At 41.3% G+C, this 26638-nt stretch overlaps 2 protein-coding genes across 6 annotated transcripts in view; both read left to right on the top strand.

Moving 5' to 3' along the window:
- Window positions 1–21244, top strand: part of LOC109415630 (G2/mitotic-specific cyclin-B3) — a 55664-nt gene extending 34420 nt beyond the window's left edge. For 4 of the 5 annotated variants that reach the window (XM_029874409.2, XM_019689532.3, XM_062845438.1 and 1 more), the window contains exons 3-6: window positions 17005–17338; window positions 17713–18519; window positions 19020–19350; window positions 19572–21244. In XM_029874409.2, the coding sequence (XP_029730269.2) occupies window positions 17005–17338; window positions 17713–18519; window positions 19020–19350; window positions 19572–19831 (1732 nt within the window). In that variant the 3' untranslated portion in view covers window positions 19832–21244. The remainder of the gene's footprint in view (window positions 1–17004; window positions 17339–17712; window positions 18520–19019; window positions 19351–19571) is intronic. The other variant, XM_062845440.1, reaches the window with a different exon arrangement.
- Window positions 21245–24650: 3406 nt separating this feature from the next.
- On the top strand, window positions 24651–26634 carry LOC134289505 (uncharacterized). Its single transcript, XM_062855390.1, has 3 exons — window positions 24651–25638; window positions 26020–26357; window positions 26521–26634. Exons 1-3 carry the CDS (start codon window positions 24651–24653, stop codon window positions 26632–26634), a joined length of 1440 nt encoding a protein of 479 aa, XP_062711374.1.
- The last annotated feature ends 4 nt before the right edge of the window (window positions 26635–26638 follow it).

Here is a 26638-nt window from a genome sequence, read left to right as displayed (position 1 = left end):
ATAGAGGACTACCGGTGTAATCAGCGTTTTGTAGATAGTTAACTTTGTGTTACGGCGAACTGTATTCGATCGTAGAGTTCTGCGGAGTCCAAAGTAAGCACGATTTGCTGCCACAATGCGCCTCTGAATTTCTCTGCTGGTGTCGTTGTACACGAATCCTTCAACCGCCTCGATTTCATCACCGTTGATATAAATTCGGGATGGCGGGCGCGGTGATTCCTCCCTGGAGCCGTTTGTCATCATGTACTTTGTCTTCGACACATTAATGACTAATCCGATTCGTCTGACTTCACTCTTTAGTCGGATGTACGTTTCTGTCATCGTCTTACATTTACGAGCTATAATAACAATATTATCAGCGAAACCAAGCAGCTGAACGGACTTCGTGAAAATCATCCCACTCGTGTTTATCCCCGCTCTCCTAATTACACCTTCTAACGCAATGTTGAACAGCAAGCACGAAAGACCATCACCTTGCCGTAACCCTCTGCGAGATTCGAAGGGACTCCAGAGTGTCCCTGTACTCGAACTACGCACATTACTCGATCCATCGTTGCTTTGATTAGTCGTATCAGTTTATCCGAGAATCCGTATTCGTGCATAATATGCCATAGCTGATCTCGATCGATTATATCATACGCCGATTTGAAATCGATGAACAAGTGATGTTTGGGCACGTTGTATTCGCGGCATTTCTGAAACATCTGGCGGATGGTGAACATCTGGTCCATTGTAGCGCGTTTACCCATAAATCCAGCCTGACATTACCCCACGAACTCTCTTGCAATCGGTGATAGACGGTGGCATACAATTTGAGAGAGTATCTTGCAGGAAGCGCTCAGTAGTGTGATCGCGCGAAAGTTCCCGCAATCCAACTGGTTGCCCTTTTTGTAGATGGGACACACGATACCTTCCAGTTGCCTCGCGGTTTCAACGGACTTCCAAAGATCTGCTAATTTATTATCAAAACGCCGGAGGAATGAACACCGATGCCAATAGATACTTGTTGGCAACTTCGGACGACTGCTTTGACATCATCGTTTTGACTGAAACTTGGCTCGATTCCCGTACCCTGTCCAGCCAAGTGCTTGGGCCTTCGTATGAGGTGTTCCGTTGCGACCGTGGACCTAGAAATAGTCTTAAGAATATTGGTGGCGGTGTTCTTGTTGCGGTAAAAAAGGAACTAAAATCCAAAACGATCGATAGCGACTCCTGGGCAAGTGTGGAGCAAGTGTGGGTTCAAATCAAACTATCAGACCGCAACGTGTACTTGTGTGGAATTTACGTTCCTCCTGATCGCACCCGCGATATCGCTTTAATTGACGCACATATCCTATCGACTATGCATATGGTTGATGTAGCGACTGCTACTGATGAGATTATTGTGATCGGAGATTTTAACCTTTCCGGTATTTGTTGGAAGTCGTCCCGCGACGGTTTCCTTCATCCTGACCCAAGCTGTTCTACCTTCCATGCTGGTGCAACCCGTCTTATCGACAGTTACAGTACTGCAACGCTGCAGCAGGTTAACAACGTGATGAATGAAAATGGACGTTGTTTGGATCTTTGTTTCGTCAGTTCGAAAGATGTGGCTCCGTTGTTAACAGCTGCCCCGTCCCCCTTGGTTAAGACTGTTACACATCATCCTCCACTTGCACTCGTTCTCAACTATAATGACGCACACATCCAGGAAAGCATTTCTTCGGTCTCGTACGATTTCAACCGGGCGAACCACCAAGGCATAGCTGAATTTCTTGGTTCAATAGACTGGCTTGACGTTCTGGATTTGAACGATGTGGAAAATGCTGCTCTAACACTTTCGCATATCATGGGACATGCAATTGAAAGATATGTACCAAAAATAAATCATTCCTCCTGTGGCCCACCTTGGCAAACTCAAGAGTTCCGCAGAATGAAGACTACAAAACGTGCAGCCCTTAGACTGTATTTCAAACGCCGAACGCTCCTTCTACGTGACCATTACTTGAGGGTGAACAACGAATATAAGAACACTAGCAGGCGCTGTTTCAGAAGATATCAGCTACACATCCAACGAAAACTGAAGTCGAAACCCAAAGCGTTCTGGCGATATGTGAATCAACAACGAAAGGAGTCTGGGTTGCCTTCCACAATGACGCTTGAAGGTCGAGTGGCCTCTGATAGGAACGATGTGTGTCGTCTTTTCGCCAGTAAATTTGCTAGCGTGTTCAGTGAGGAGGTTCTATCCGAAGAGCATATAATGCTTGCCGCTAGTAATGTTCCACTGAACGGTGATGTACTAACCACGATTGGTGTTGATGATACAACGATTGTGAGAGCAGCCAGGCAATTGAAATCATCGTTCAATCCCGGGCCCGACGGTATTCCATCATCTTTCCTAAAAACGCATATTGACGAATTAGTCGACCCTATCCGGTTGGTGTTTTCTTTGTCCCTAACTAGCGGAATTTTTCCGTCAGTCTGGAAGAAAGCTATCGTGTTTCCCGTTCACAAAAAAGGCGATCGAAAGGATGTCAGTTATTACCGAGGAATATCATCTCTCTGTGCCATCTCGAAACTATTCGAGCTTATTGTTATGGAACCACTGATGTCTCATTGCAAGCCGTACATCAGTGAAAATCAACATGGTTACATCTCGGGTAGATCCACTACCACCAATCTCTTGAACCTTACATCTCACATTACGGACAGCATGGCTGAACAAGCCCAAACTGATGTGGTCTACACGGATTTGAGCGCTGCATTTGACAAGATTAATCATGCTGTGACGATCGCTAAACTTGAGAGACTTGGGATCGGCGGCCAGACACTACGCTGGCTCTACTCCTACCTCACAGAACGCTTTCTGACGGTTGGAGTTGATGGGCATTTCTCGGAAACTTTCAAGGCTACTTCTGGAATACCTCAAGGGAGTCATCTGGGTCCCCTAATTTTCCTGCTGTATTTCAACGATGTCAACTACGTTATCAAAGGCCCACGATTAAGCTTCGCAGACGATTTGAAAATGTTCCTGCGCATCCGTTCTATCTGTGATGCTACGATGCTTCAAGCTGATTTGAATGCCTTCGCGAACTGGTGCAGTTTGAATCGTATGGTAGTTAACCCCGAAAAATGCACCGTTATTTCGTTCTCTCGGAGAAAACAGCCAATCCTGTTTAACTATCAGATACACGGAACAGAACTTCAACGAGCTGATCATGTGAAAGACTTAGGTGTAATTCTGGACGTTCAGCTGACTTTCAAACACCATTTGTCGTATGTTATTGCGAAGGCTTCTAGGACTCTAGGATTCATCTTCCGTATTGCCAAGGACTTTACCGACGTCTACTGCCTTAAGTCACTCTATTGCTCGCTTGTTCGTTCGACTCTAGAATATTGTTCCGCTGTCTGGCTTCCATACTATCAGAACGGCATAGAAAGGATTGAATCGGTTCAGCGTCGCTTCATCCGTTTTGCACTTCGCAGGCTTCCCTGGCGTGACCCTCACCGATTGCCGAGCTATCTTAGTAGATGTCGATTGATACACCTCGAAACGCTACAAACACGCAGAGATGTTAATAGAGCGATGATAATCGCAGATTTGCTGCAAGGGAGAATAGATTGTCCTGCTATTCTTGCACTGATCGACATTAGTGCTCGCAGCAGAAGGCTACGGGCTAATGCCATGTTACGATTGCCGCTCCGACGAACTCTCTTTGGACAAAACAGTGCAATGATTGGCCTGCAACGTTGTTTTAACAGAGTAGCGTCAGGTTTTGACTTCCATCTTCCCAGGCAAACCATCCGCCGTAATTTTATCGAAGAACTCACCTCCAGAATAGTATAATGAATTGTATTGTAGTTGTTTTGTTCTGTTGTATGTATTATTTTTTACTGCTACTTGACCGAGCTTTGTTGTTATTTTTAAGTACTAACCATCATTGGGACAATAAGTCTGTTGATGTATTAATAATAAATAAATAAAAATAAATAAATTAAATCTACTCCTCCGGTAATACTTCCTCCTCCCAAATATTGGAAATAACCCAGCGTATTGCTTTCACCAGTGCTTCTCCACTGTATTTTAGAAGCTCGCTTGGTAGTTGATCTTCTGCAGCGGCTTTGTTAATTTTCAACCGGCCAAGCTCCTCCTTAATCTCTTGAAGGATAGGCGCAGGAAATCTTTCATCATCCTGTGCACATACTCCTAGTTCTGTTACCACGCCACCTTCGGTACTTGCAACGTCGCCATTGAGGTGCTGATCGTTATGCTGCCACCACCTCTCGATCATGTCGGCTTGCGACACAAAGCCTCGGCGCGAGCGGTTCAGCTTCTCGTAGAACTTCCGTGTGACCTTAACGTGGTACAGCTCTTGCATCGCTTCGCGAGAGCACAGTAGACTTGATTATCAATCTCCACCCGAAGATAGATTACGCAGGCATACGCATCCTCTCTCGCATCGGTAAATATGTGGAGTTGCAGCTCACCGATGCCAGTCGAAGAAAATCCAGGAAAATTGATTCGCTCAAGAATCACAAAGTGGGACATCGATATCAGAGGATCGGACATCACCAGAACACGTTCCACAAACGCCCCTTTGGCGGCCTTAATTTGCTTCGTATCCTGCAAGACAGGGTCCCCGACCGTCGAAGAGCGATAGCAGAACTAGAGAACCAGTTTCTGATAGTGATAACGAAGGTTTCGTGAACTTGCTTCACTTCAAAGTGCGACTCTGATGGCTTCTTCTTTCTTGTCGAAACTATCCAAATATGTAGCCATTGACGTAGTGCTTCAATATGATCGCTAAAGCTGCTTTAAAAAAGGTCCCTGGGCTTGGATTATATCTTCCAGGAAGCTTTGATTTCAGGCATGTGGTCGATGTGCTTTGCAGTAATGATTGGAATAGCTGAATGTATAATCAATGGCAAACAATTCTGTAAGAATCAGATCTTCAAGTCATCTGATATAGTTATACTGATCATGACGCTGCATAGTATATCGAACATTTGTCGAAGTCATTTATGTGCCGGGAAAATATAATTCCAAGTTGGAGAGAATATTACAAACTGAGGGAGGGTAATAGGCCCAGTCAGACCCCTGAATGGGCAATGTGGGTTAGTTTATGGGAATGCCATTGAAGGTTTGTAATATTCTCCGAGGCTTTCGAAATCCAACAGGGCGCGTCCCCGGGTTGCGGATAGGGGGAAAAGGGAGATTTTTCACATTTGTACTGTAATCAGCCAATGTGGTATTATCTCCTATGGTGTTGTAGTGCGAATGAATGATCTCATTCTATGGGAATTCGAACCTTGTAATGTATTGTTTATCAACTTCAATTTTCTAAGCTTGATAAGGTTTTGAAGACAAACATGAGATGAGAGAATTGCCTAATAGGAAAGTCACATCAGCAAAGCTTTTACATATGCAAATGCTATCCATGGGGTCATGTCTAGCATTTAATATGTATGGCAATGACTGATTCTTACCTAGCAGGGGTACTACAAGACCACGCGGACAATTCGATTAAAGGCTTAATTGGGGATAATATATTTTCCAGAACTGAAGGGACATTTTTTCCGGGGTGACTGGCGAGTCGGAGAGGGTAGAAGTTTCCGTTTGTTATAATTGACAAAATAAACAATCGGGCACTTTTTCTTTCTATGACTTGCTTGGTATTTTGTGAATTATTGTTTTTTGGTTTTGGAAGGTATGCGATTCACTATTGAGCCATAAAATTATTTTGCATCTGAATAGCATTGATATCGTCAAGTCTACACCAACACCCTAATCCCACACCAAAATACCCTTTTCCTATCCCATGGCGTTTATGTGGTCAGCAAAGACTATTCAGCCATTACCCCTCCTTATCATCGGCTTTGGACTGACTTGCGCTCTCATTGCCCCACCAAATGCTGCAAAATGAAAATGAAAATGAAAATGAAAAATAAAGCTGCTTTAGAAAAGGTCATCTTATGCTTCTCTTTTTTGATATATGTTGAGCCTGACATGGTGAACATGTGGACCCGAATGTACCTACGTCCATGATGAAAACTTGGATGGACTGCGTGGGATCCTTGCAGTACGAAAACCTCTGTAATAGCGTATCATGGGGAAAAATGCGAAACTGGTGCAACATTTGTTTCAAATCAGCACAGATCACAACTTTGCGTTCACGGAAGCTGAATAGCAGTTGCAGCAATGGTGGTAGGAGATCAGGGCCCTTTAAAACCATACTATTGAAGGAGACTCCTTTGGTGGTCACCGTAGCGTTTAAGACGAGACGTATCTGCAGGGTTGTTACAACAGCGCGGATTTCGCGAATTTCGCGGATTTCGCGATTTTCGCGGATTTGGCGCGGATTTACCCATGGAATTTGGCCCTCGCGCGGATTTGGCGCGGAAATGATTTTTGTAATATGTACATCGAAATATTTGAATGATTATCGACACTTGAATTAAAAATTATGAGTAAATATTTGTTTAACCCTCCTAGGATGTTAGAATTTTCGCACCACGATAGCGTAGTGTACGTTCAGCGTGCCTGACTGGGGTCATATTGACCCCAACATCTTACAAGTGAAGAATTTGGAGAATGTTTTCGTTTTGGTTTACAACAATCGTTTACGAATTTCATCAGCTCTCCAAAATATTTCTCTGAAGAAATTGTTCAACGATTCATCCAATATTTCCATTGCGGGTATGATGTGCATCTTTATTCAACTTTCGAGTTCTCTCAGGTTCAATTTCTCAAAAAAAAAATATAAAAATTTGTTTCTAGCAATTCCTTCGAATTTCGACTGTTTGTTATGTTGGGAGGTATGGCGTTCAGTCTTTGGAGGAATAACTCAAAAATGGATTTTCAAGTTTTCATCCGACGTTTCGGTCGCTATATTGCGCCTTCTTCTGGGAATTAACTATGCTCCGTTTTTATCGTAAGTATGAGCCCACTGCATAGTCCACATTCGTCCCAGACGTAACGTATCGTCCGCCGCCGGCCTCTGAATGTAATATCCGAAAGATATCCGTTCATCGGAAGCCGGAAGGGTAATAGTAATCTGCCTGAATTACTGGTACAATTTTGAAAGGCATCAGTTATATATTTTGAAAAGAGATTTTTAGATAAATCCCTAGATTATTTCGGGAAAAAATCTTTTGAAGGGAATCCTAGAGGAAGCTGCTGGTAAAAACTTTGGCGAAAAGCTCTGGGGGATCTCTGCAGGCATTCCTGGATATTTTACTGCAGGAATTTTTGGATTTCTCCTAAAAAATCCAGAAAATCCCTGTAGGAATTTCAAAGGACTCCAGCAAGTAAATCTTAAAAATTGTCAACATTGTCCTTCTAGGATTTTTCCAGTGATTACTCATTTTAAGGAACGTTTTCCCCTGGGCAAAGGCACAACCTTGTGATAGGCTTGATTGCTGTCAGGTTTCGGGGTATAAATGTATCTTTACTCTACAGAGAAAGATGCACACTCGAGGTGCAAAAAAGAACCGATACTTTTCGTGATCAAACGAAGAAGCGTTACGGCCCTTTTTTGTTGTTTATGATATATTTGATTTCTATTTGCAAGAAGGAAGAAAGTTGTTACACAATTTATCCTTCTATTTTTTCAAATTAATATTAACCAAGCTTCCAATATTGAAGACACAAGATCAAGAATCACAAGAAGAGCTGTTTATGCTAGTTCACTGAACATCAAGCACCATATCAAATTTGTTCATTTTGTGTGAAAATACGCAAAGGTAAATAACGTTGACAATTTAATTAACTTAACAACACATTCTTTTATAGCTCAATTCGCAAAATCACCCACCTTTTCTCATCCTTAAGGCCACGCAAAACTTTAAAGCCACATGCAGGGTGTCCATCCATCCGGGAAATACAGGAAAACCGGGAATTCGAAATCACCGGGAAAAATACGGGAAAAACACTGGAAATTGTAAGAGGCACCGGGAAAAATCTTTATGGTGTCTGTACTGCATTAGTGACCAGCAAGTCTTGAATAGAATGATAGCAACATTAACAGAGTGGTCGACTGACTATTTTTATAGACAGGCAGCCTCTCAGATATTTTAGTAGTTTATGTTGGATATTGGATCTCGATAAATTCATGTAAAAGAAATCTGAATTCTTCTCAGGTGAAATATTTCAGATTTCTAGAAGATTTCCCGAAAGACTTTTGAGTCTTGCTAGGAAAATCGTGACAGCAAAATTCTAGCGAGAATACCGAAGAAGTTCATGAAGGCCGTCTCGGAATTCCTGGAGAACTCGGTAAACCTGCAGACGTTACTTCCGGCAAAGAGATTACGTTTCATGGAGGAATTCTGCTGATTCTTAGTGGAACTCAATATAACTATACCAGATCCCTTAAATTTGATCCCTTTGGCAGAAGCCAAGGATATAAATCTTGAAAAATGCCTAACAGAATTCACAGCGAAATTGTACATATTCATTCTGTACAGAGTTTTGAAGGACAATTAGACAGAAGAATCTTCAACGGAATGTACGAAGAAATGTTTTAAAGTTTACCGAAAAAATGTGACTTTCTGGAAGCATTACTCGAACCCCCGGAAGAGTATCCTATAGAATCCCTGATATTTTAAGGCAATATTAGACGAACACAGACAGCATTTTAAAAGAAGTTGTATGTTTTTGGGAGATTATTTGACAGTACCCACGGAGTATTTCCTGAAGGAAGAAAAGCTGAATGTGTTGGAGAAAAACCCATTTTTTTCTATAAAATTCGGTGAAAATCGGTGTCAAGAGATTTTGGATTCAGCAAGCAAATTGTTTAAAATGACAATGGAACAAAAAATACATAAAGATATTCACAAAATGTAGCAAATAATACATACATGATTTTCTTTGAAGACCACGTAGTTAACCAAAAATGTTTCGATAGTTTTCCATCGATTTTTTATGACATTCGCCAAAAAATTCGCCAAAAACAACAGTGAGTTACATACTTAATTTTGAATACCGTATTCGGTAAGTTTTTGACGAAAATACACTGTACGACAAAAAAAAACTTTTGCCGTGATCAGAGACCCCATTAGTAGGGCATAAAAGCTCATGGAAAATGTAGAAAAATGCCATTTTCAAATCTGTTGGAGCACCCCTAGAAACTTTTTGAGATGAGTTTGAATTTTATTCATTTTTGAAGGTTTGACAAGAGCTTTAGAAATCATCATAAACACTTTTGAAATACAATATCTTTGAAATGCATTTTTGTGCACCACTGAAATTTTCACAGATCTGAGAAGCAACTTTGATAAATAACTAGTCAAAATTTCAGCCTATTACGACATTCCATTTCATTGATACATATCCGGGAAGAATCAAATATGACTTATATAATACAAATCCTTGAAGTATTCTCTTAATTCAATCACAAAAAGCAAGCCGCTATCCTTATCTAATCATAACAAAATAACTATTTTACTTTGATTTGCTGTTTCGAATTGCTACACTTATGATCTAAATAATTGAATTCAAATTTTCGAGAAGAAAATCCGGTTGATTTTTCAAATTACTAACGTGGTAAGCCTGTGTAAAAATAAAAAAAAATCAGTACAAAAAAAAACGTGTCCAGGGTTTTTGTGGTTTGTCTAAATTCACTTAATGTTTCGAAAAACCTTCTAGCCATTCCAAGGTGGTAAAATTGATAACTTTATTGAATAAAACAAACCTGTTTCAATACAATGAATTGAAGCTGACATTGCGCAGAAAACATGGTTTAAGTTCAGGACTGTTCAAAACAATGCAACCTTAAAAAAATGCAAGCCAAAAATGAGAACATTCTCCATTTACTATTAGTAATCGTACAAGCACTGTTGTTTTTATCACATTTTCGTTAGTTTCACAATAAAGAATGTGTATATTGGGGCATTACCATTGAAGACACTTTTATAAAATTAATTGAATTTGTCATGTAGTAAATATATCCAATCTTAATTTCAAGCTCAATAATGTCCTCCACGACTGTAACATTGCTTTATAACTTCCAGCGGCATAGGGTCTGGAACCATTTGGGCAGGATCACCTATTTTGGGTACTTGTGTCTATAACTCAGTCAATTTAGAACCGATTGACTTGATTTTTGAGACACGATCAGATACGCACAGTACCTAGCTATGTGCAACAATTCAAGTCAATCGCTTTGGAATTGACTGAGTTATAGCAGCAAGTGCCCAAAATAGGTGCTCCTGCCTAAATGGTCCTTGACCCAATTTGTTAATAAAGTGTTAAATATTATCTATCCAGAAGCACTAAGGCGAATTAATATAATTTATTTACATAAGGCGAAACTGGAAGCATTTCCTCACTTTTTGGTTTTTGATTTTTTTATTAAATAACGAAGCAATATTTGCAAAATCGGTTTTCGTACACATGTAGACTCTACATGCATACATATATACATACATACATACATTGTAGATTATGGATCAAGGTATCTTCTAATTTTTTTTGTGGTGGAAAATGTTTTTCGTTTTTGCAGAAACCATTTTTGAACAAAATTTCACAAAAAAATGGTTTCTGCAAAAATGGAAAACATTCTCCACCTAAAAAAAAATCAGAACATACCTTGATCCATACTCTACATGTGGAAACCCGATTTTGAAAATATTGCTCAATTTTTTAATAAAAAATCAAAAACCAAAAAAATGAAAAAAATGCTTCCAGTTTCGCCTTAAGTCCAAATTTGTTTCAATGAAGAGGTCGTAGCAACTTGAATATATTTTCCGCATCGTATTTAAATTTTTAAGAACATGAAACTGCTTGATATCCACCAGGTCAAGCAATCTGAAACGGTTACTTAGGTACACACCAAATCATTGAAAAGCATTCTCATCCATATGCGACTTAAATTTGGACACGACTCGAAATTCGATCAAAACAAAATACTTCCTTGAGTTAAGAGGACGTAGTGTATTTTGCCTAAATTGTGATCCTAATCCATCGCATTCAAAATCGCAGTTTATTGGTATTTAAACATGATTATGAAAGTAACATTTGATGTCAAATGTTACAATAAACTTTGTTCATTTTCATAAGCGACAAAAAAGTTCTTGAAAACTGCAATTTGAACATTAAATTTATTTTGAAAAGTTTTTACTTAAAACACTCATGCTGACCTCAATGAATTGATCAAACTTTCTTTCTGTGGATCCTTTGTAAACATATCCTAAAATTTCTCGTATAGCTTTCCAGAATCGTACTTAGTTAAACCAGATGTTTGAAATACAATGTTCATCTTCTTCAGTCAGAGACTAAAAAATACATTAACGCTAGAAAACGGACGTCACATCTAGTGACCTAGTGGAAAACTTGTAAAGAAACGTTTTTTCCTACTGAAGCGGAAATCCATCCAATATTCCGAGGCGTTCAAAGTATCCGAAAGACTGACGCAGCACGGCATTAACGCATAGAAGTTTTTTAAATGGATATAAATATGGGCGTGCTTTATGGGATTAGATAAAAAAAAACCTAAAAGATTTTCACTTTATAAGTCCGAGTTAAGCCTTCGCCGATATGTATCAACGAAACAAAATGTCGTAATAGGTAGAAATTTTGACTAGTTATTTATCAAAGTTGCTTCTCAGATCTGTGAAAATTTCAGCGGTGCACAAAACTGCATTTCAAAGATATTGTATTTTAAATGTGTTTATGATGATTTCCAAAGCTCTTGTCGAACCTTCAAAAATGAATAAAATTCAAACTCATCTCAAAAAGTTTCTAGGGGTGCTCCAACAGATTTGAAAATGGCATTTTTCTACATTTTCCATGCGCTTTTATGCCCTACTAATGGGGTCTCTGATCACGGCAAAAGTTTTTTTGTCGAACAGTGATAGAACAGCTAAATACAGAAATAATGGATTGTTTATCTTTTGCACCTGTTTTTGACTGTCGGTGTATTGAGCCTCAGTAAAATTGATTACCAAAACTACCGAAATAGTTCTGCTGTTCTATTTTCATCAAAAAAGTAATTCAGGATTGAGTGTGTACAGTTAAGTGGTAAGCACTGTCGCCTGTGGACCCTAAGGTAAAAGTTTCGATGCTGGCTGTTTGCCTTTTTTTTTCAAGGAAAAAAGTCAACAAATCTTGGTTGATATTGTTCTTATCTTGTAATATCTTAACGAGCTATTATTAAGCACTTCTCCATACTAAAATTTAGCATTATTTCTGCTGTTTTACCTCTTATCTCAATCAAACCAGTATCAGTTATGTGCATCAGTAATTCAATTATAGCAATAACTGAATGTGTTATTCGTTACATTTTCTCGGGTTGTACCTTTTAATACCGCCCTCTAATATTAGAAGGCGGAATTAATAGTTACAAAACTGATTACACTCATTCAAAGACTTGCATGCTAAATTTCGTGTAAGAAAGGGATATTAACGTCGATGATTGAAATCAGGAAATCAGGAAATCGTGAAAATTTGTATCAAGTTTTAGACCAACCGTGTGACCAACCAAATGCACTTAAATAGTGCCCTACTAGATTAATAATTTGAGTTTGGTAATATCCGGGAAATTAATTCATACCCGGGAAAAATCCGGGAATCGGAAAGCTGAAGTTGAATGGACACCCTGCACATGGCTAAAGAGGTTGCAACACCTACTCCCAAATTCCACGGTGTATTATGGACCATGTGAGTTCTTGGACTTGCATTGGAGACTTGGCCCCATGACCCCCTTGTGCATTCATAAAATAAAATAAGGTAAAATAGTTTCACATAGAATGTGTCAACTTTACACTCGAAGAATTAATACGATACCGAAAAAAGTCTGATTTGTGGTGGATATGCGGCCAGTGCATTCAGGAGATACGCGAAATTCGTCATCAACGGTTGTCACGAGAGGCTAATGAGAATGCTGCTGAGGTGTCTAACACCGAGAATACTTCCGCAGTAGCTGTCGGGATCGATCATGGAGCAGAAATCGCGGAGTTAAAAAAGCCCTTATTCAAGAGACACTCGCTGATTCTACAATCACCAGATCCGGAGTCGATTCGAACGCAAATTCTTCTGACGGTTGTCGCCCAATTGCGCACTCATCACCCATTTCGTCACAAAAGCTGCTTTGTGGAACCAAAAAAGTGAATTGTGCAAACTCAATAACGGATACCGTAGATTACTTTTGGTTGTATTTCACTAAAATAAGAAATAGTGTCACCGAGTCGGAAGTAATGAAAATGATTGCTGATTGTTTAGGCCCAAATGTTCCAACAGTGGTTAAAAAGCTCCTCTCCGCATGGAAAGATCCGTCCACTATGTCATATATATCTTTTAAAGTTGGTGTAGAAGTCCGTTTAAAACCAGTTGCGTTGCTTCCTTCAACAGGCCCTCAGGGATTTGTTTCAGAGAGTTTCACAACCGTATTTGAGAGCCCTAATTGTGACAGCAAACGAATACATTGCAATGGAAATGTGTGTTTACTAGTATGTATGTGTTTGCATTTGAACTTCTGTAAATTTGTGCTTGTAAATTCATTATTGGTATTCGCGTGTCTAATTTAAGTATGCTGTATATGTTCCTAATATTCCTCCAAAAAGTAAACTCAAATATGTATGTACGTTATCATTAGAATTAAGTAACATTTCAATTAGATCAAATTGAGATTCGTTGAAATTATTATGAAGAAATAAAGAAGATTACTCATTTTAAGGGACGTTTTCTCAGATTTTGACAGGTATTCTCCTTGGAAAATTCCTCACTGAAGATTCATTCAAGAACTACTAAGCCATTACTCAAAAAATGTTCAAAGTGATCTTATGAGAATTTTTCATAAGTATCCTTCTCAAATTCATACTGGTTTCCAAAAAATATTTACAAAAAATGTTCGGATTACTGTCTCCAAAAATATTCAGCAATACTTAAAGAAAGCCAAGAAAGTTCCATTCTGTTTATTTCAAACATTTTTTTTTAGTTTCTTAAAAAATTTCTTCAGTTTTTTTTATATTTTTCCCACGAATACACTACCTAGTTCTTGGAAAGTTTCTCCGGAGATTTTGTCTAGAAAATTCTTTCCAAAAATCGTCCAATGGATCTTTAAGAAATGTTTTTGGAAAACAAATAACGAGAAGTTTGCCGAAATGTCTTCAAACTCACTTTCAGAAAGCATGAGTTGCGTTGATTTACGAATCAAAAGTTTATTCTTCATCCTGAGTGCTGGGTGCTAGTCCATTCCAGTTTAATGGATTTAATGGATTTCTTCAATAACGTGAAGAAAGAAAAAAAAATGCCTTCACGTTCTCGCGGATTTGGCGCGAATTTATTTCCAGTATCGCGCGGATTTGGCGCGGATTCAAATTTAGCTCGCGCGGATTTGGCGCGGATTTTTTTCCACCCTTCTCGTAACAACCCTGTATCTGCCCGGCTTCTTGGAGTTGCTCACTGCCCCTAGCGGCAGGTAACACCGGATGGAAGCCGGCAACTCTCAGGTGCCGGCCAGAGTGGGCGCGTCACGCGGCGCGACGCGGAAATTTGCACGCAAAGGAATAACAATCAATAATAAGGAGCTGTCAAATCGTATGGGAAATCCGCATCGCGTCGCGTGCCGCGTCGACTCTGGCCGTACCCTCATACTTGTGGAGCGGACCTGGTGTGATGGTTAGAACACGCGTGACTATCACGCCAAGGACCTGGGATCGAATCCCACTCCCGACAATCTCATTAAATGCGAGTTCTTCCTTCGGAAGGAAAGTAAAGCGTGGGTCCCGAGATGAACTAGCCTAGTGTTAAAAATCTCGTTAATACAGATAAATAATAACCTCTCATATTTTATTAAGCAATCCCCCGGGTCGTCTCCAATCGGTGGTAAATCTTTCGGCATTACCTGTCGCGCCAACAGTTGCTGATATGTAGATCCCACTGGAGCATACAGGTGCGGAAAGGCGCTGGGATGTCCGGTGAGTAACGGTTGACTTTGGAGAGATGACTGACCTTAGAGAGGTTGCTGGCCGGGTATTGATGGCTGACCAGGGAGAGGCAGCATACAGTTGAAAGCGGAGACATCGTAGCGTTGGTTGATACTGCGCTCATCGCTGCTCTTTGATATTGTTGGGGCTGTGTCATCATCGGAACTGTACTGCGCGCTGAGATTGGAGTCGGTGGTATGTTTATCGTAGACAACGAAAGTAATAACTCGATTTCTTGGAACCGCTCCTTGGCTCACAAATCGCTTGAATCCCAGTGCTGAAAACGGGACGGATGGCACGCATCTATATGACACACCACAGTTATCATAGATGACACGAACATACTGCTGATATCGGTAAAGTTATTGGGGCCATAATGCGATGCGTATGATGTGTATGCCAAGCTGTTTTCGACCATTCTGGTAATTAATGTTGCCGTTGAATTGAACGCCAATGCACAGACAGATTTGTGAGTTGGTTGTCCACCCTCTTAATCCATTCTTCTACTCGCTCTACTTCAGAATATTTAACCATTTCCTTCCCACGACTTCGAACGACTATATCTATAACAAAAAAGAGCTTCCGAAAAAAAGTGCTTGGACCTAGGGGCAAGACACTGTGGAATCCGGAGCAACTCTGAGAAATCCTGAGCATTGAATCACATTCATCTAATTCCGTGTGTCCAGAATTCGTCGAAAATCGATGGTGCTCTAGAGCCACCATGTGAAGTAGAGGGTTAACGATCGTGGTCATTGTTGAGATATTCGCCTCTTCGCTCTGTAGACTTCGACCTCTCACTTTCGAAATTGCCTGTACCACTCCAGCATGTGCTGCGCCTCCAACTTGCAGTTGTCGAAGAGTATGTACCTAGCTTTGTTCTCCCGGAGAATTGAGAAGATGGGATTGCAAACGTTTTCGCCACCGGCACGTTCTCCTCCACTTGGGAAATTTGTGCCATTGTGTATGCTTAATTGCAGTGCATGTGCTGATTGTTTTTCAGCATCTTCAATGCAATAGAACTCGAGATTACCATCTTCAAAATCGCGAGGCAAATTGTTAGAAAAAGAGGCACGAAAGGTAAAATAACACGGCGTCCCGTTTCACCTTAAACTTGAATTTGTTGAATCGGATACGCCTCGTATAAGCCGTTTTTTTGTCTTTCCAAGCTGTTATGTGTTTCAGATAATCTGAAATTGATAATCAAACATATTTTATTATTATTAATTTATTTTAAGGACCCTTTAACTGAATGGAAGTCATTCGGGTCCGGAATCAAACATAAAAAAAATAACATAAACATAAATAACAACGTCGAAAAGTTATGAGTTGTCCAAATCCTTCGCTCATTTTTATGTGTCCGAATAATCGTCTAGCTCACTATGACTTAACGCCGACCGTTTCGCCATTAATTCACTGGATTGAACATAACGATGATGCAATAGAAAATTTTTTGCTGAATATTTTTAAAATTTAAAGTGAAAATTAAGGGTGCTCATGATGCCCCACCTACCCCTGGTGGGATATTGAATACATTCTGCAATTAGTTGGATACAGTTTAAAGCGCCTTCTTCTTGTATTAGCTGACACTCGCCGTTGGCGCTGACGTAGTGCACGCCCAACGTTTTTGTCTGGGTCATAATGACCCTACTGCACGACTAGGGTTAATGTCTGCAACTTTTCTTGGGGTTCACAAAAATCAAAACTGAGCGCCAACATTTCAAAAAAGCGTAACTGCTTTTGGACACATCACTTTATTACAAAGCTGTTGATCGTATTTTATACTTCCTACGCATTCTATAATATACTTGGCACTAAAATGCTTATCATTCCGATAGTGTCGAGTCTTTACGTGGGAGGAATGAAATACGATCCACAATGCACAACTTTGAAAGAAGGTGTGGTATCAAAAGCAGTAACGCTATTGTGGAGTGTTGATGCTGAACTATCCTAAGAAGCTAAACCAACTAAGTTTCATTGTGATGTCGCACCTGCAGAGTGACTCAGTATAACAACTAGAGTAACATAGATAGACAATATAAGATTCTATAAACGGATCACATTCTACATCGCCTTATCCTGTATTTCAATATTGTCCCATTGCAGATCCAAAACGACAGCTCCAAATCAAAACCAAAATCCCGACTCGGATCTCCAGCCGGCCCAGCGCACCAAGCGGAAAGCTGAGCACAGTCCGTTGAAAAATGACCGGGGCGTGAAACGATCGGCTCTAGGCAATTTGACCAATGCGGTTGTGCTTAAGGCGACGGACAATGATGTCGAGACGGGCATCGGTGCGCTCAAAGCCGGCCACGGTAACACCAAAGGAGGAGTCAAAGAAACGACCAGCATTAGCAAACACGCTTCGCAGATAATTCAACAAATAGCTAATAATATTGGACATAATCACAAAAACAAAACTGTTGTCAGCAAAAATGTTGTAAGTCTTTGTTGGGGTATTTAGTTGGGGCAATGGAAATTCATTACAGAATTGAAGATCGCAATATTTTGAGTAGGGAAGTGGAACCATCTCGGCAGTGGTTCTATTTTGGCCACTTTTTTGCTATAACTCAGCCAATTCTGAACCAATTGACACAATTTTTGGGACGCGATGAGATAGTCATAGTATCTAGCCGTGTACAAAATTTCAAGTCAATCAGTTTGGAAATGTCTGAGTTATAGCGAAGAGTGCCCAAAATACCGGACGCTGCCCAAGTGGTTCACTACCCTAATTGTATAAGAATATCAATAGTTCTGAATTTTCAGGACCCGCAAATTTAGTTGCAAAACTGACAAATTTCCATTTCTAAACAGACAGAAGTTTTCACCAAACCTGATCCGGATGGACCAAAGACTCGAGCGGCGACTAAAATCCTGACCCGCGCCGCCAGCCGTCAGCAACTGACAGGGAATAGTTCAAACGTCACTACTAGCAATGGGCGGGGAAAGAATCCTCTTTCGATCGGACACCCGCTGAAGGCTGGAATTTCGGCTGTGACCAAAACCATAGTGAAAACGAAGGAGACTACCTTTGACGGTGGTAATAAATTGCAAACGACCGCCTTAGCACCAGCTGCAGCCACTGCCCAGCATGGGAAAGCGCCAAAACGGCGGATATCTAACGAATTTGAAAAGACTGAAGATAGCTTGTATGTGTCGGCTCTGGAAGACATCACGTCCAGTGGATCGTTGCGGTTATCGGAGAACTTCGGGACTTCTAGGTTAAGAACTCCGGAAGAGGAAGACAAGCGAAACACGAGAGAAGGCTCGGTTTCGCCTAAAAAACGAACCCCCGAGGGAATCGAAGATTACGATTTATCGAACTGGAACGACGTGTTTCAGGTGTCGCACTATGCGCAGGACATATTCGACTACCAGAAAGATCGGGAAGCGCAGTTCGTCATTCCGGACTACATGCCCACGCAACCGCACATCAGCAAATGGATGCGGGCGCTGCTGGTCGACTGGATGGTTGAGATTCAGGAATCGTTCGAGCTGAATCACGAAACGCTGTATCTGGCGGTGAAAATTGTTGATATTTATCTATCTCGAGCGGAGGTTCAGAAGGATTCGCTACAACTGCTGGGTGCTGCCGCGCTGTTTATCGCTTCGAAGTATGATGTGAGTCAAGTTTTGAGCGTTTGTGGTATCAGAATCATCATATTGTCTTATTGTTCGTTTGGCATGATGTACTTCCCTATTTACAAAAACGTTTACTTGTATACTGCTTTTTGTACTTTGGCTATTTATGCCAAGTATACTTGTTGAAACGCTTTGACGTCAATGTGCACGACAGAAACGCATGTTCGATGGAAAAAAACTGATTTTAATTGTGGAAAGAAATCTACGCACTGTGATGGGAATCGAACCCACAACTTACTATTCGCTAGATGAACGCTTCTTACCTCCAAGCTACGGAGTCACTTTCATGTGTCTCTCCGACTTCCACTAATTATAACACATGGCTCACTTTTTCATTTATCCATCGAACACGTGTGCGTTTCTGTTGTGTGCCTGGACGGTCATAGCGTCTGTACATGTAGTCTTGACTTGGTTAACCTGCGAGTCTATCCTATTCTAGTTTCAGAAATCACTTCAATTGTTATATTTTCTTCCATTAGGAACGAGTCCCGCCAACGGTGGACGATTTCCAGTACATCTGTGATGGCGCCTACCAACGGCGAGAGATGATCCTCATGGAGATCAATGTGTTCAAAACCATCGGGTACGATCTCGGCATTCCGTTGTCGTATCGATTCTTGAGGCGCTACGCTCGCGTCAATCGGATTGATATGCAGGTGCTGACGCTGGCCCGGTACATTTTGGAGTTTACATTGATGGACTATGCCATCGTTGGCCTGCGGGACTCGAAGCTGGCCTGTGCGGCATTGTTTATCGCTATGCGGATGAACGATATGCCAGGCTGGAACAGAGCACTGGAGTTTTATTCAGGTAAGGACATGGGTATTTTGAACATTTATTACGAATTAGTTTAGGTTGGGGGTCGATCTTTGGACATTTAACATGACGCAGTCTCGCGTTGCGCACCATTGACAGTTGCATAAAATGTCCGCATATAGTTCCGATCAATACTTAACTACGCTTCAGCAATCGCATTCACTTCGTGCTGTCGTCGAAAAAAAAATGATAATAACTAAACACAACATTCACAGGTTACAAAGTCGAGGATTTCGCCGAAATCGCTATCCTGCTGAACAATATCATGACGCGGAAACCGAAGGAATCGCTGAACACCGTCCGCCACAAGTACTCCCACGAGCTGTTCTTTGAGTCGGCAAAAAAGCAATTCATCACCGATCTGACCAAACTATTCGACACTACCGGCTACCAGCTTACGAATGGCAAAACATCCACGGCGACCGCAACGCGATCTCACCATGCTTCTTCGACGGCGACAACAACCAGTGTGTAAAGCCGTGTGTGTGTCCAGTAGTACTGCTCTTTTGCGTTCGGCTGGTCACACCGCACCAACAAACGCAAACAGTGCTTGAAAGGTACGCTTAGGATGCGCTATGAGGGGTATATATTTCACGAGAATTTTACTGTTTGAAAGTGGGGCCAGTCTGGCAGCGTTTTCTATACAGTCCAGTGTCCAAGCACTATCAAGTTGTACGCAAAACAAATTAGGGGAAACCTCCGATGTAGCTAATCGAAAAAATGAGAAACAATTCACAAATTTATATTTTGAGTGCGATCTTTACAACTGTAAAATATGTTTATTAGTACGAAAAAGAGAAATTCGTTTTAAAATTTAAAAATTTTGTTTTCTTTGGTTATATTTTTCTTTTGTTTATTAATTCTTCTGTTGGATTTTACTCCAAAAATCTTTATAATTTCGAAGATACCATATCAAGATGAATTACTCTTAATTAGTCATTGTTTAGGCTGGACCAAGCAATTTCTCGGCCGCAGACAAATTACCGGAAGGATTGTTAACATCTATAGAGCCGAACATGTTTTAGATTTAGCCCTTTCTTGTATTACAGAGCCATCAAATTGCTCTTCGATGATATTGACATCCAGTGATCTGAGATAGTTAAACCGAAACATGAAACTCCATCACTAAACGGCACGAAAATTGTATTAAATTTCTTGCAACAGCGAGAACCTACTAGAGATATGGTATCAGTGACTTTGTTTTGTACTCTAAAACGTTTTCTCTCTGTTTTCGTTGGAATCGGAACACGATCGTGGCGTACTTCAGGGATTATTAAAAAAAACAGCAAAATCAATCAATCAAATTAGGAACAAATCGCTAAAACCTATGGATCTCGAAATTGAATTTATTTCATCAAAAAAAAAAAGGAAAAATCTAAAATGAGGGCATATTTTTCGATTAGTCAATTTTCTTCGAACCGGAAACTAATAACTTTTGTGCTATTCTATGTAAGCCGCGCGGGAACCGATCGATCGGATAAGCATTTACACAGTAGGGACATGTTATATTTATTTGTATAAGAAAACCCCACCTTTTTCTATCGTTTTATCAATTTGCCTAGTGTCTGCCGTTTGTGTATATTATGTGTGTGTCCGCTTTCACCTTTTTTCGCTCGAGTTAGGGAATTCCGAAATTGTTAACTCCAAGTGGCCAACATACCGTACGTACAACAAGATCGGCTCTGATGAGATAATGAAAAAAATCCCATCACAGCTGGGAACGAAGTGAAGGTGGACTTGTTTTTTCGTATGATCAAGACAACGAAATGTTACGACGGGGTAGGGAAAGGCATCTTCTAAGTTGCATTATATGTTAGTACATAACATCCAGCGCCATTTGTCATACAAGAAACCACCAGCCAAATAAAAGCACTTGATTTCACTTTTATCGGGGATGTTTTGAATGGACCACGAGTTTTGAAGAATGAGACACAATAAATACTCACATTCTAAATAATCTAAGCATCAAGGTTACATAAATACAAGAAATGCCATTGTTATCGTTATGATAATAAACTTCTTACCTCATCTAGTTCATATATGTAGAGTGTTTTGGCCAATAGTGGAGCCCATTAGTAGCTGGAAATTGCTCTGATCACGAAAACAGTATGATATCTTAATTAAACTGCCTTTGTCAACGATTGTGCATCAGGTTCACTCTTCGCTTCTAACTATTTTCTCTAGGATCATGGTAAGATTTCAAACATGTGCTCTGAATCTGGTAACAATCATTGGCGCCAGCGCTCATCACATCAAAGTTGTTTTATGACCTAGTCCTCACCAGCACTAACATCGACGACATGGTACGGCTACTATGTCCAACATACAACGAAGTAGTGCGACAATCTTCCGGAGCCTTTGTATCTAGCCCCATTCCGTCCATCATGGCGGAAGATGGATGCCTACAAAAACGCCAGCGGCAATCAACTATCCTGTGGTATCCCGAGCAAACCATTATTTCCAGCAAATCACAGGTTGCACTTTGCCGAAGGTTTGCCACACCCTCCGAAATTCTGATCGAGAATGGTGCTATCATCCCCCATGCATCGACAACCACTTTAGGAAAAGTATCAAAGCCGGTTCTAACGAAAGTGTCGTATTGCCCACGTTCCAGGAGCACATATCACGAATCATTACCAACACTATGAAAAATACTACACCGACGGCTCCAAAGATGTTGGCTTCACTGGAGTAGGGATAGTCATGGGAGATGAAGAAGAAAGCTACGCTCTACCAGAAATCTGTAGTGTTTTCTCGGCAGAAGCTCATGGGCTTCTTACTGCCGTACTCAAAGCAAGCTCCCAAGAGAATACAATCCTTGATACAATCATTTTTACCGACTCTGCTAGTTGCCTAGACGCCATTCAAGGCGGTCGATCTAAGCATCCATGGATCCAATGCATAGAATAGTAGTTTACGCAACAAGGTGCAGAATGATGATTTTTACAGCATGAGTTGTACATTTATCCAACGAGGCTTGCCGAGTTGGATAATTACGACGAGTGCTGTAAAAATCGAGTTCTACACTGAGTTGCGTACAACGTTTTTTGCAAATTCGTAAATTACCACTTGAACAAAACTTTTCATCAAACTGTATATTGATGCTCATAGCCATGTTTAAGATAATCTGATCATAGCAGGTTATACAGTGCAGTTGTCACAATTTTTCAAAACTGCATCCAGAAAGCATCAAGAAGTTGATCAAAACTGAACACAGTGCTGTAATGGTTCATTACGCAACGCAAATCGGTGCTGTAATGAATCATTACAGCACTGTTAATTTGGTGTGAGAAAGTAGGCCTTTTCCTGTCAGATTTGCGTGAGGTAAAACAGCCTATTACGATGTGAAATTGCAAAAAATACTTTTTGCAATTCACAATCATAATTCGGAAGTTTACTCAATAGGAATGAGTGTGTAGAAGTGTTGCATAATGAAGCACATTATGCAACAGAAAAGTGTTGCATAATAATGTATATTATGCAACACTTTTCAATGCCCAAATATAATTCGTGAAAAGGAGCAGTTATTGACCTGCACACGTCTTTCGTCGATTCTCACGCCGCCTCTATGTCTATTGCGCAGTTCAAATCTAAATTGTATGCAATCGAAGGATTTGTATCGATGAAAAGAATTGGTAACAGCAACTGAAGCTACTCTTGATTACACGACGAGACCGCGAAAACTTTTGACAACTCTGCTGTGCCTGCTATGCCACAGCCTACCTGATCATAAAAAAGCGCAGGTGGATGCTCACACGTGGTTTCCCTTGAAACATGTTTGTGCTATACATACTAAATAATATCATTCTCAGTGAATATTTTTGTCATTGCAAAAAATGTTGTATGCAACTCGTTGCAAAACTCGATTTTTACAGCACTCGTCATATTTATCCAACTCGGCAAGCCTCGTTGGATAAATGTATGACTCGTGCTGTAAAAATCTTCATTTTGCAACTTGTTGCATAAATAACTATTGCACGATCTCTGTGTTGGATTCCAGGCCATTGCGGTATTAAAGGAAATGAACGAGCAGACACCCTAGCGAAGCAAGCTACACATAAGCAGAAAATGGACATCTCATCGCCGGCACAAGGCGTTATCAAAGCTACCAGGCGAAGCATTTGGACTGCATGGGAGTCTGGATGGCACCAAATCCGTTCACATCTGAGACAGATCAAAGATTCACCTACAAAGTATCCAGATCGCAAATGTGCTTCCGAACAACGCATCCTGACACGACTTCGAATAGGACATACCCGCATGACGCACTCGACGGAAATTCTCCACCAATATGTAGCTGTTGTGGGACACACCTAACAGTCCAACATATTTTGACCGACTGCAGGAAATACGCCCAACAACGGATCGACTGTGGGATCAACGGCTCCATGAACGAAATTCTAGCATACAACGCGCAACGCGAGGCAGCCATATTAAAGTTTACTAAACATAGTAACATTAATAACGAAATCTAAGTAAAATCAATAGGGGGATTCACTTAACAGCGTAAACTGATTAAACTGATTAAACGTCGCGATCACCAAGGCAATCTTTGATTACTTCATTCGCAAAATCATGAAACATTTCAAATAAGCAGAAAATCATGGCTTACGCAGCTGTTTAATCTGTTTAGTGAGTACCCCTAATGTAAAGTAAAATAGTTAATTCAGACACGAATGCCACTTAAGTGGTAAAGTGTCTGTTTTGAAAATTAGAGCGCCCCTCGGCCGAAGTATTACCCGAAGCAACATTATCATCTTTCTTTTGTACTTTCTTCCAACACTGTATTAAAACCAGAATAATAAATAGCAACGTGTGAAATTGGACGCAGTTTTTATTACGGAAGTTTTTCCTACCATTTTCGCGCGTATCCGAAACATTTTTGGTCCAATTATCGAGCCGGATTTCGCGGAGTGATCGGTCGCGAGTGACTAAGTGGAGTTTCCGAGGAAACCACTTCTTTCCGCGAGAAAAAACAACTTTGTGTCCGACCATCGTTTGGCATGCGTTCGGATGCAAATTGTTCGTAGTGCATAACCTCAATCCCGCGTCGTTCCCCGTTGGAACTACCGGATAAGTGAAGGAGCATCGACTTCCGCGGAAGTCCGACCTTGGAGCTGTAGAAGAAGAAAGCGTCGACTTCCGTCGAAGCCGATCGGAAGTGTTTACCAGCCGAACAGAGGGTGCTGCGATACGGACAGTCTTCGGTATTCGCACCCGAAATCAGTGAGACAATAGTGCTGACAGTGAACATTCAGTGAGAAAGAAAAACTTGCTAAAAAGACTATAGTGAGATGGATGGCACAGTGGGTAATGTGATGCATACGCCGTCGGTTTCTGATCAGAAGAAGAAAAAGCAACACAACATCATGGATCAGAAGATGAACGAGTTTGAGTTCCGCCGACAAGCTGTCACGTCGAAGCTGCAGCGAATACAGCTGGTACTTGACAAGCCAGAGGAAATCACAGTTCATCACTTGGACACCTATCTGCGACGAGTGGATGCCTGCTATGATGAGTTCAACATCCTACAGAACGAGATTTATGCTACGTTTCCTGATCAACGAGTTCAGCAGGAGAAACAATTCATAGAATTCGAGCAGCTCTATGAAGGTATTCGAGTGGCGATTTGCTCTGCTGTGGAGGCATATCGAATGCAACAAGTTGCTGCTGTTCGACCCCGGTTGGCCGATGCCGCGGTTGCCGGCGAACAACAACCAGTGATTGTTAATCAACCGGCCGGACTACCAGCTGTCCCTCTACCAACCTTCGATGGGACATACGAAAGGTGGTTCAGATTCAAACAGCTCTTCCAGGATTTGATGCAAAAACATCCCGGATTGTCTGACGCAACCAAATTGCATTACTTGACGCAGTCACTGAAGGGAAAGGCGGAGAACGTAATCAGTGAGCAGATACTGAATGAAAACAATTTCCAAGCAGCCTGGAACTTGTTAGAAGAGAGGTTCGAGAATAAAAGGACGATCATCGATATTCACGTTGGTGGTCTTCTCAACCTAAAGAAGATGAATAAGGAGTGTTCATCAGACTTGAGGCAGCTTGTAGAGGAGTGCAGTCGTCACGTTGAGGCCTTGGAATTCCACGATCAACATATGGAGGGTATGTCCGAGCAGCTGGTGGTTTCACTGTTGACGTCCAAGCTTGACAAGGCCACGTTGAGCCTCTGGGAAAGCACCATCACACCAAAAGAACTGCCAGACTACACGGACACCATGCAATTTCTGCGCAACCGTTGCTTTGTGCTTGAACGCTGCGAGGCAGGTACGTCACACCGAACGAATGAGGGCGTAAAGCAGAAACCGCAACTAACTGCTCCGAAGCAACACGTCAGGGTGCACACAGCTTTACAAATCAACGAGGGTGTGTGCGTAATTTGTGATGAGTCGCACAACATCAACAAATGCAGCGCGTTGAAGCAAATGACCACGGGGGTGAATCTTCGTCACGAAAAGCACTGCTCGTTTGATAGCTCAACACTAGCGAACCTGGTGGTGGAAGTCAAGCTTTTTCCTACAGCGAGCATAGGGAGACGACGTAGCACGCTTTGATGATTTTTTATTTTCCCTTGGAAATTCATTCCAATCTAGTTCACCAAGTGACAATTTCACGACTTCCACCTCGAAACTTCAAATTTGTTCGAAGATACACATCTGTTCTGTGAAATGACGCTACCCGAGAGAATTGCGATGGTCAAAGAGAAGCAACTTTGTTTCAACTGCCTAAAGCGAGGCCACAGAGTAGGCCAGTGCAAGTCCAGGGTCTGTACGGTAGCTGGTTGCGGAAGAAAACACCATACGCAGCTGCATAGTGAGGTTCCAGTGCCGGCGGAGAAGGCTGCTGAAGGAAGTGTTCCGGAGACGAAGAAGGAACCGCCCACCCAACCCGAACAAACAACGTCAGCTGTCACCTGCACCAGTTTCACCGGAAAATCTGTACAACCGAACAAAAACGAAGTGATTCTGTCGACGGCCGTAGTGCAAGTGAAGGATACTCGTGGATGCTACCGTTCTTCGAGTGTTGCTGGATTCAGGATCCCAATCCAACTTCATGTCCGAAAATTTCGTCAAAATGCTTCGACTGAAGTTGGATAACGTGCGAGTTCCCATTGTTGGGATCAATGGTGAAAGGCTAACGGCAACACAGAGAACTGCAGCCGAAGTTAAATCATCCTGCAACGAGTCGTCGTGGAGTCTGGAGTTCCTGATAGTGCCACAGGTTACTGGCGTTCTTCCGTTGCAGAAACCTTGCCCGACCTGAACCT

Source organism: Aedes albopictus, chromosome 1, assembly GCF_035046485.1.
Source record: "Aedes albopictus strain Foshan chromosome 1, AalbF5, whole genome shotgun sequence".
NCBI classification, from domain to species: domain Eukaryota; kingdom Metazoa; phylum Arthropoda; class Insecta; order Diptera; family Culicidae; genus Aedes; species Aedes albopictus.
This window is presented reverse-complemented; position numbering and strand designations above follow the sequence as displayed.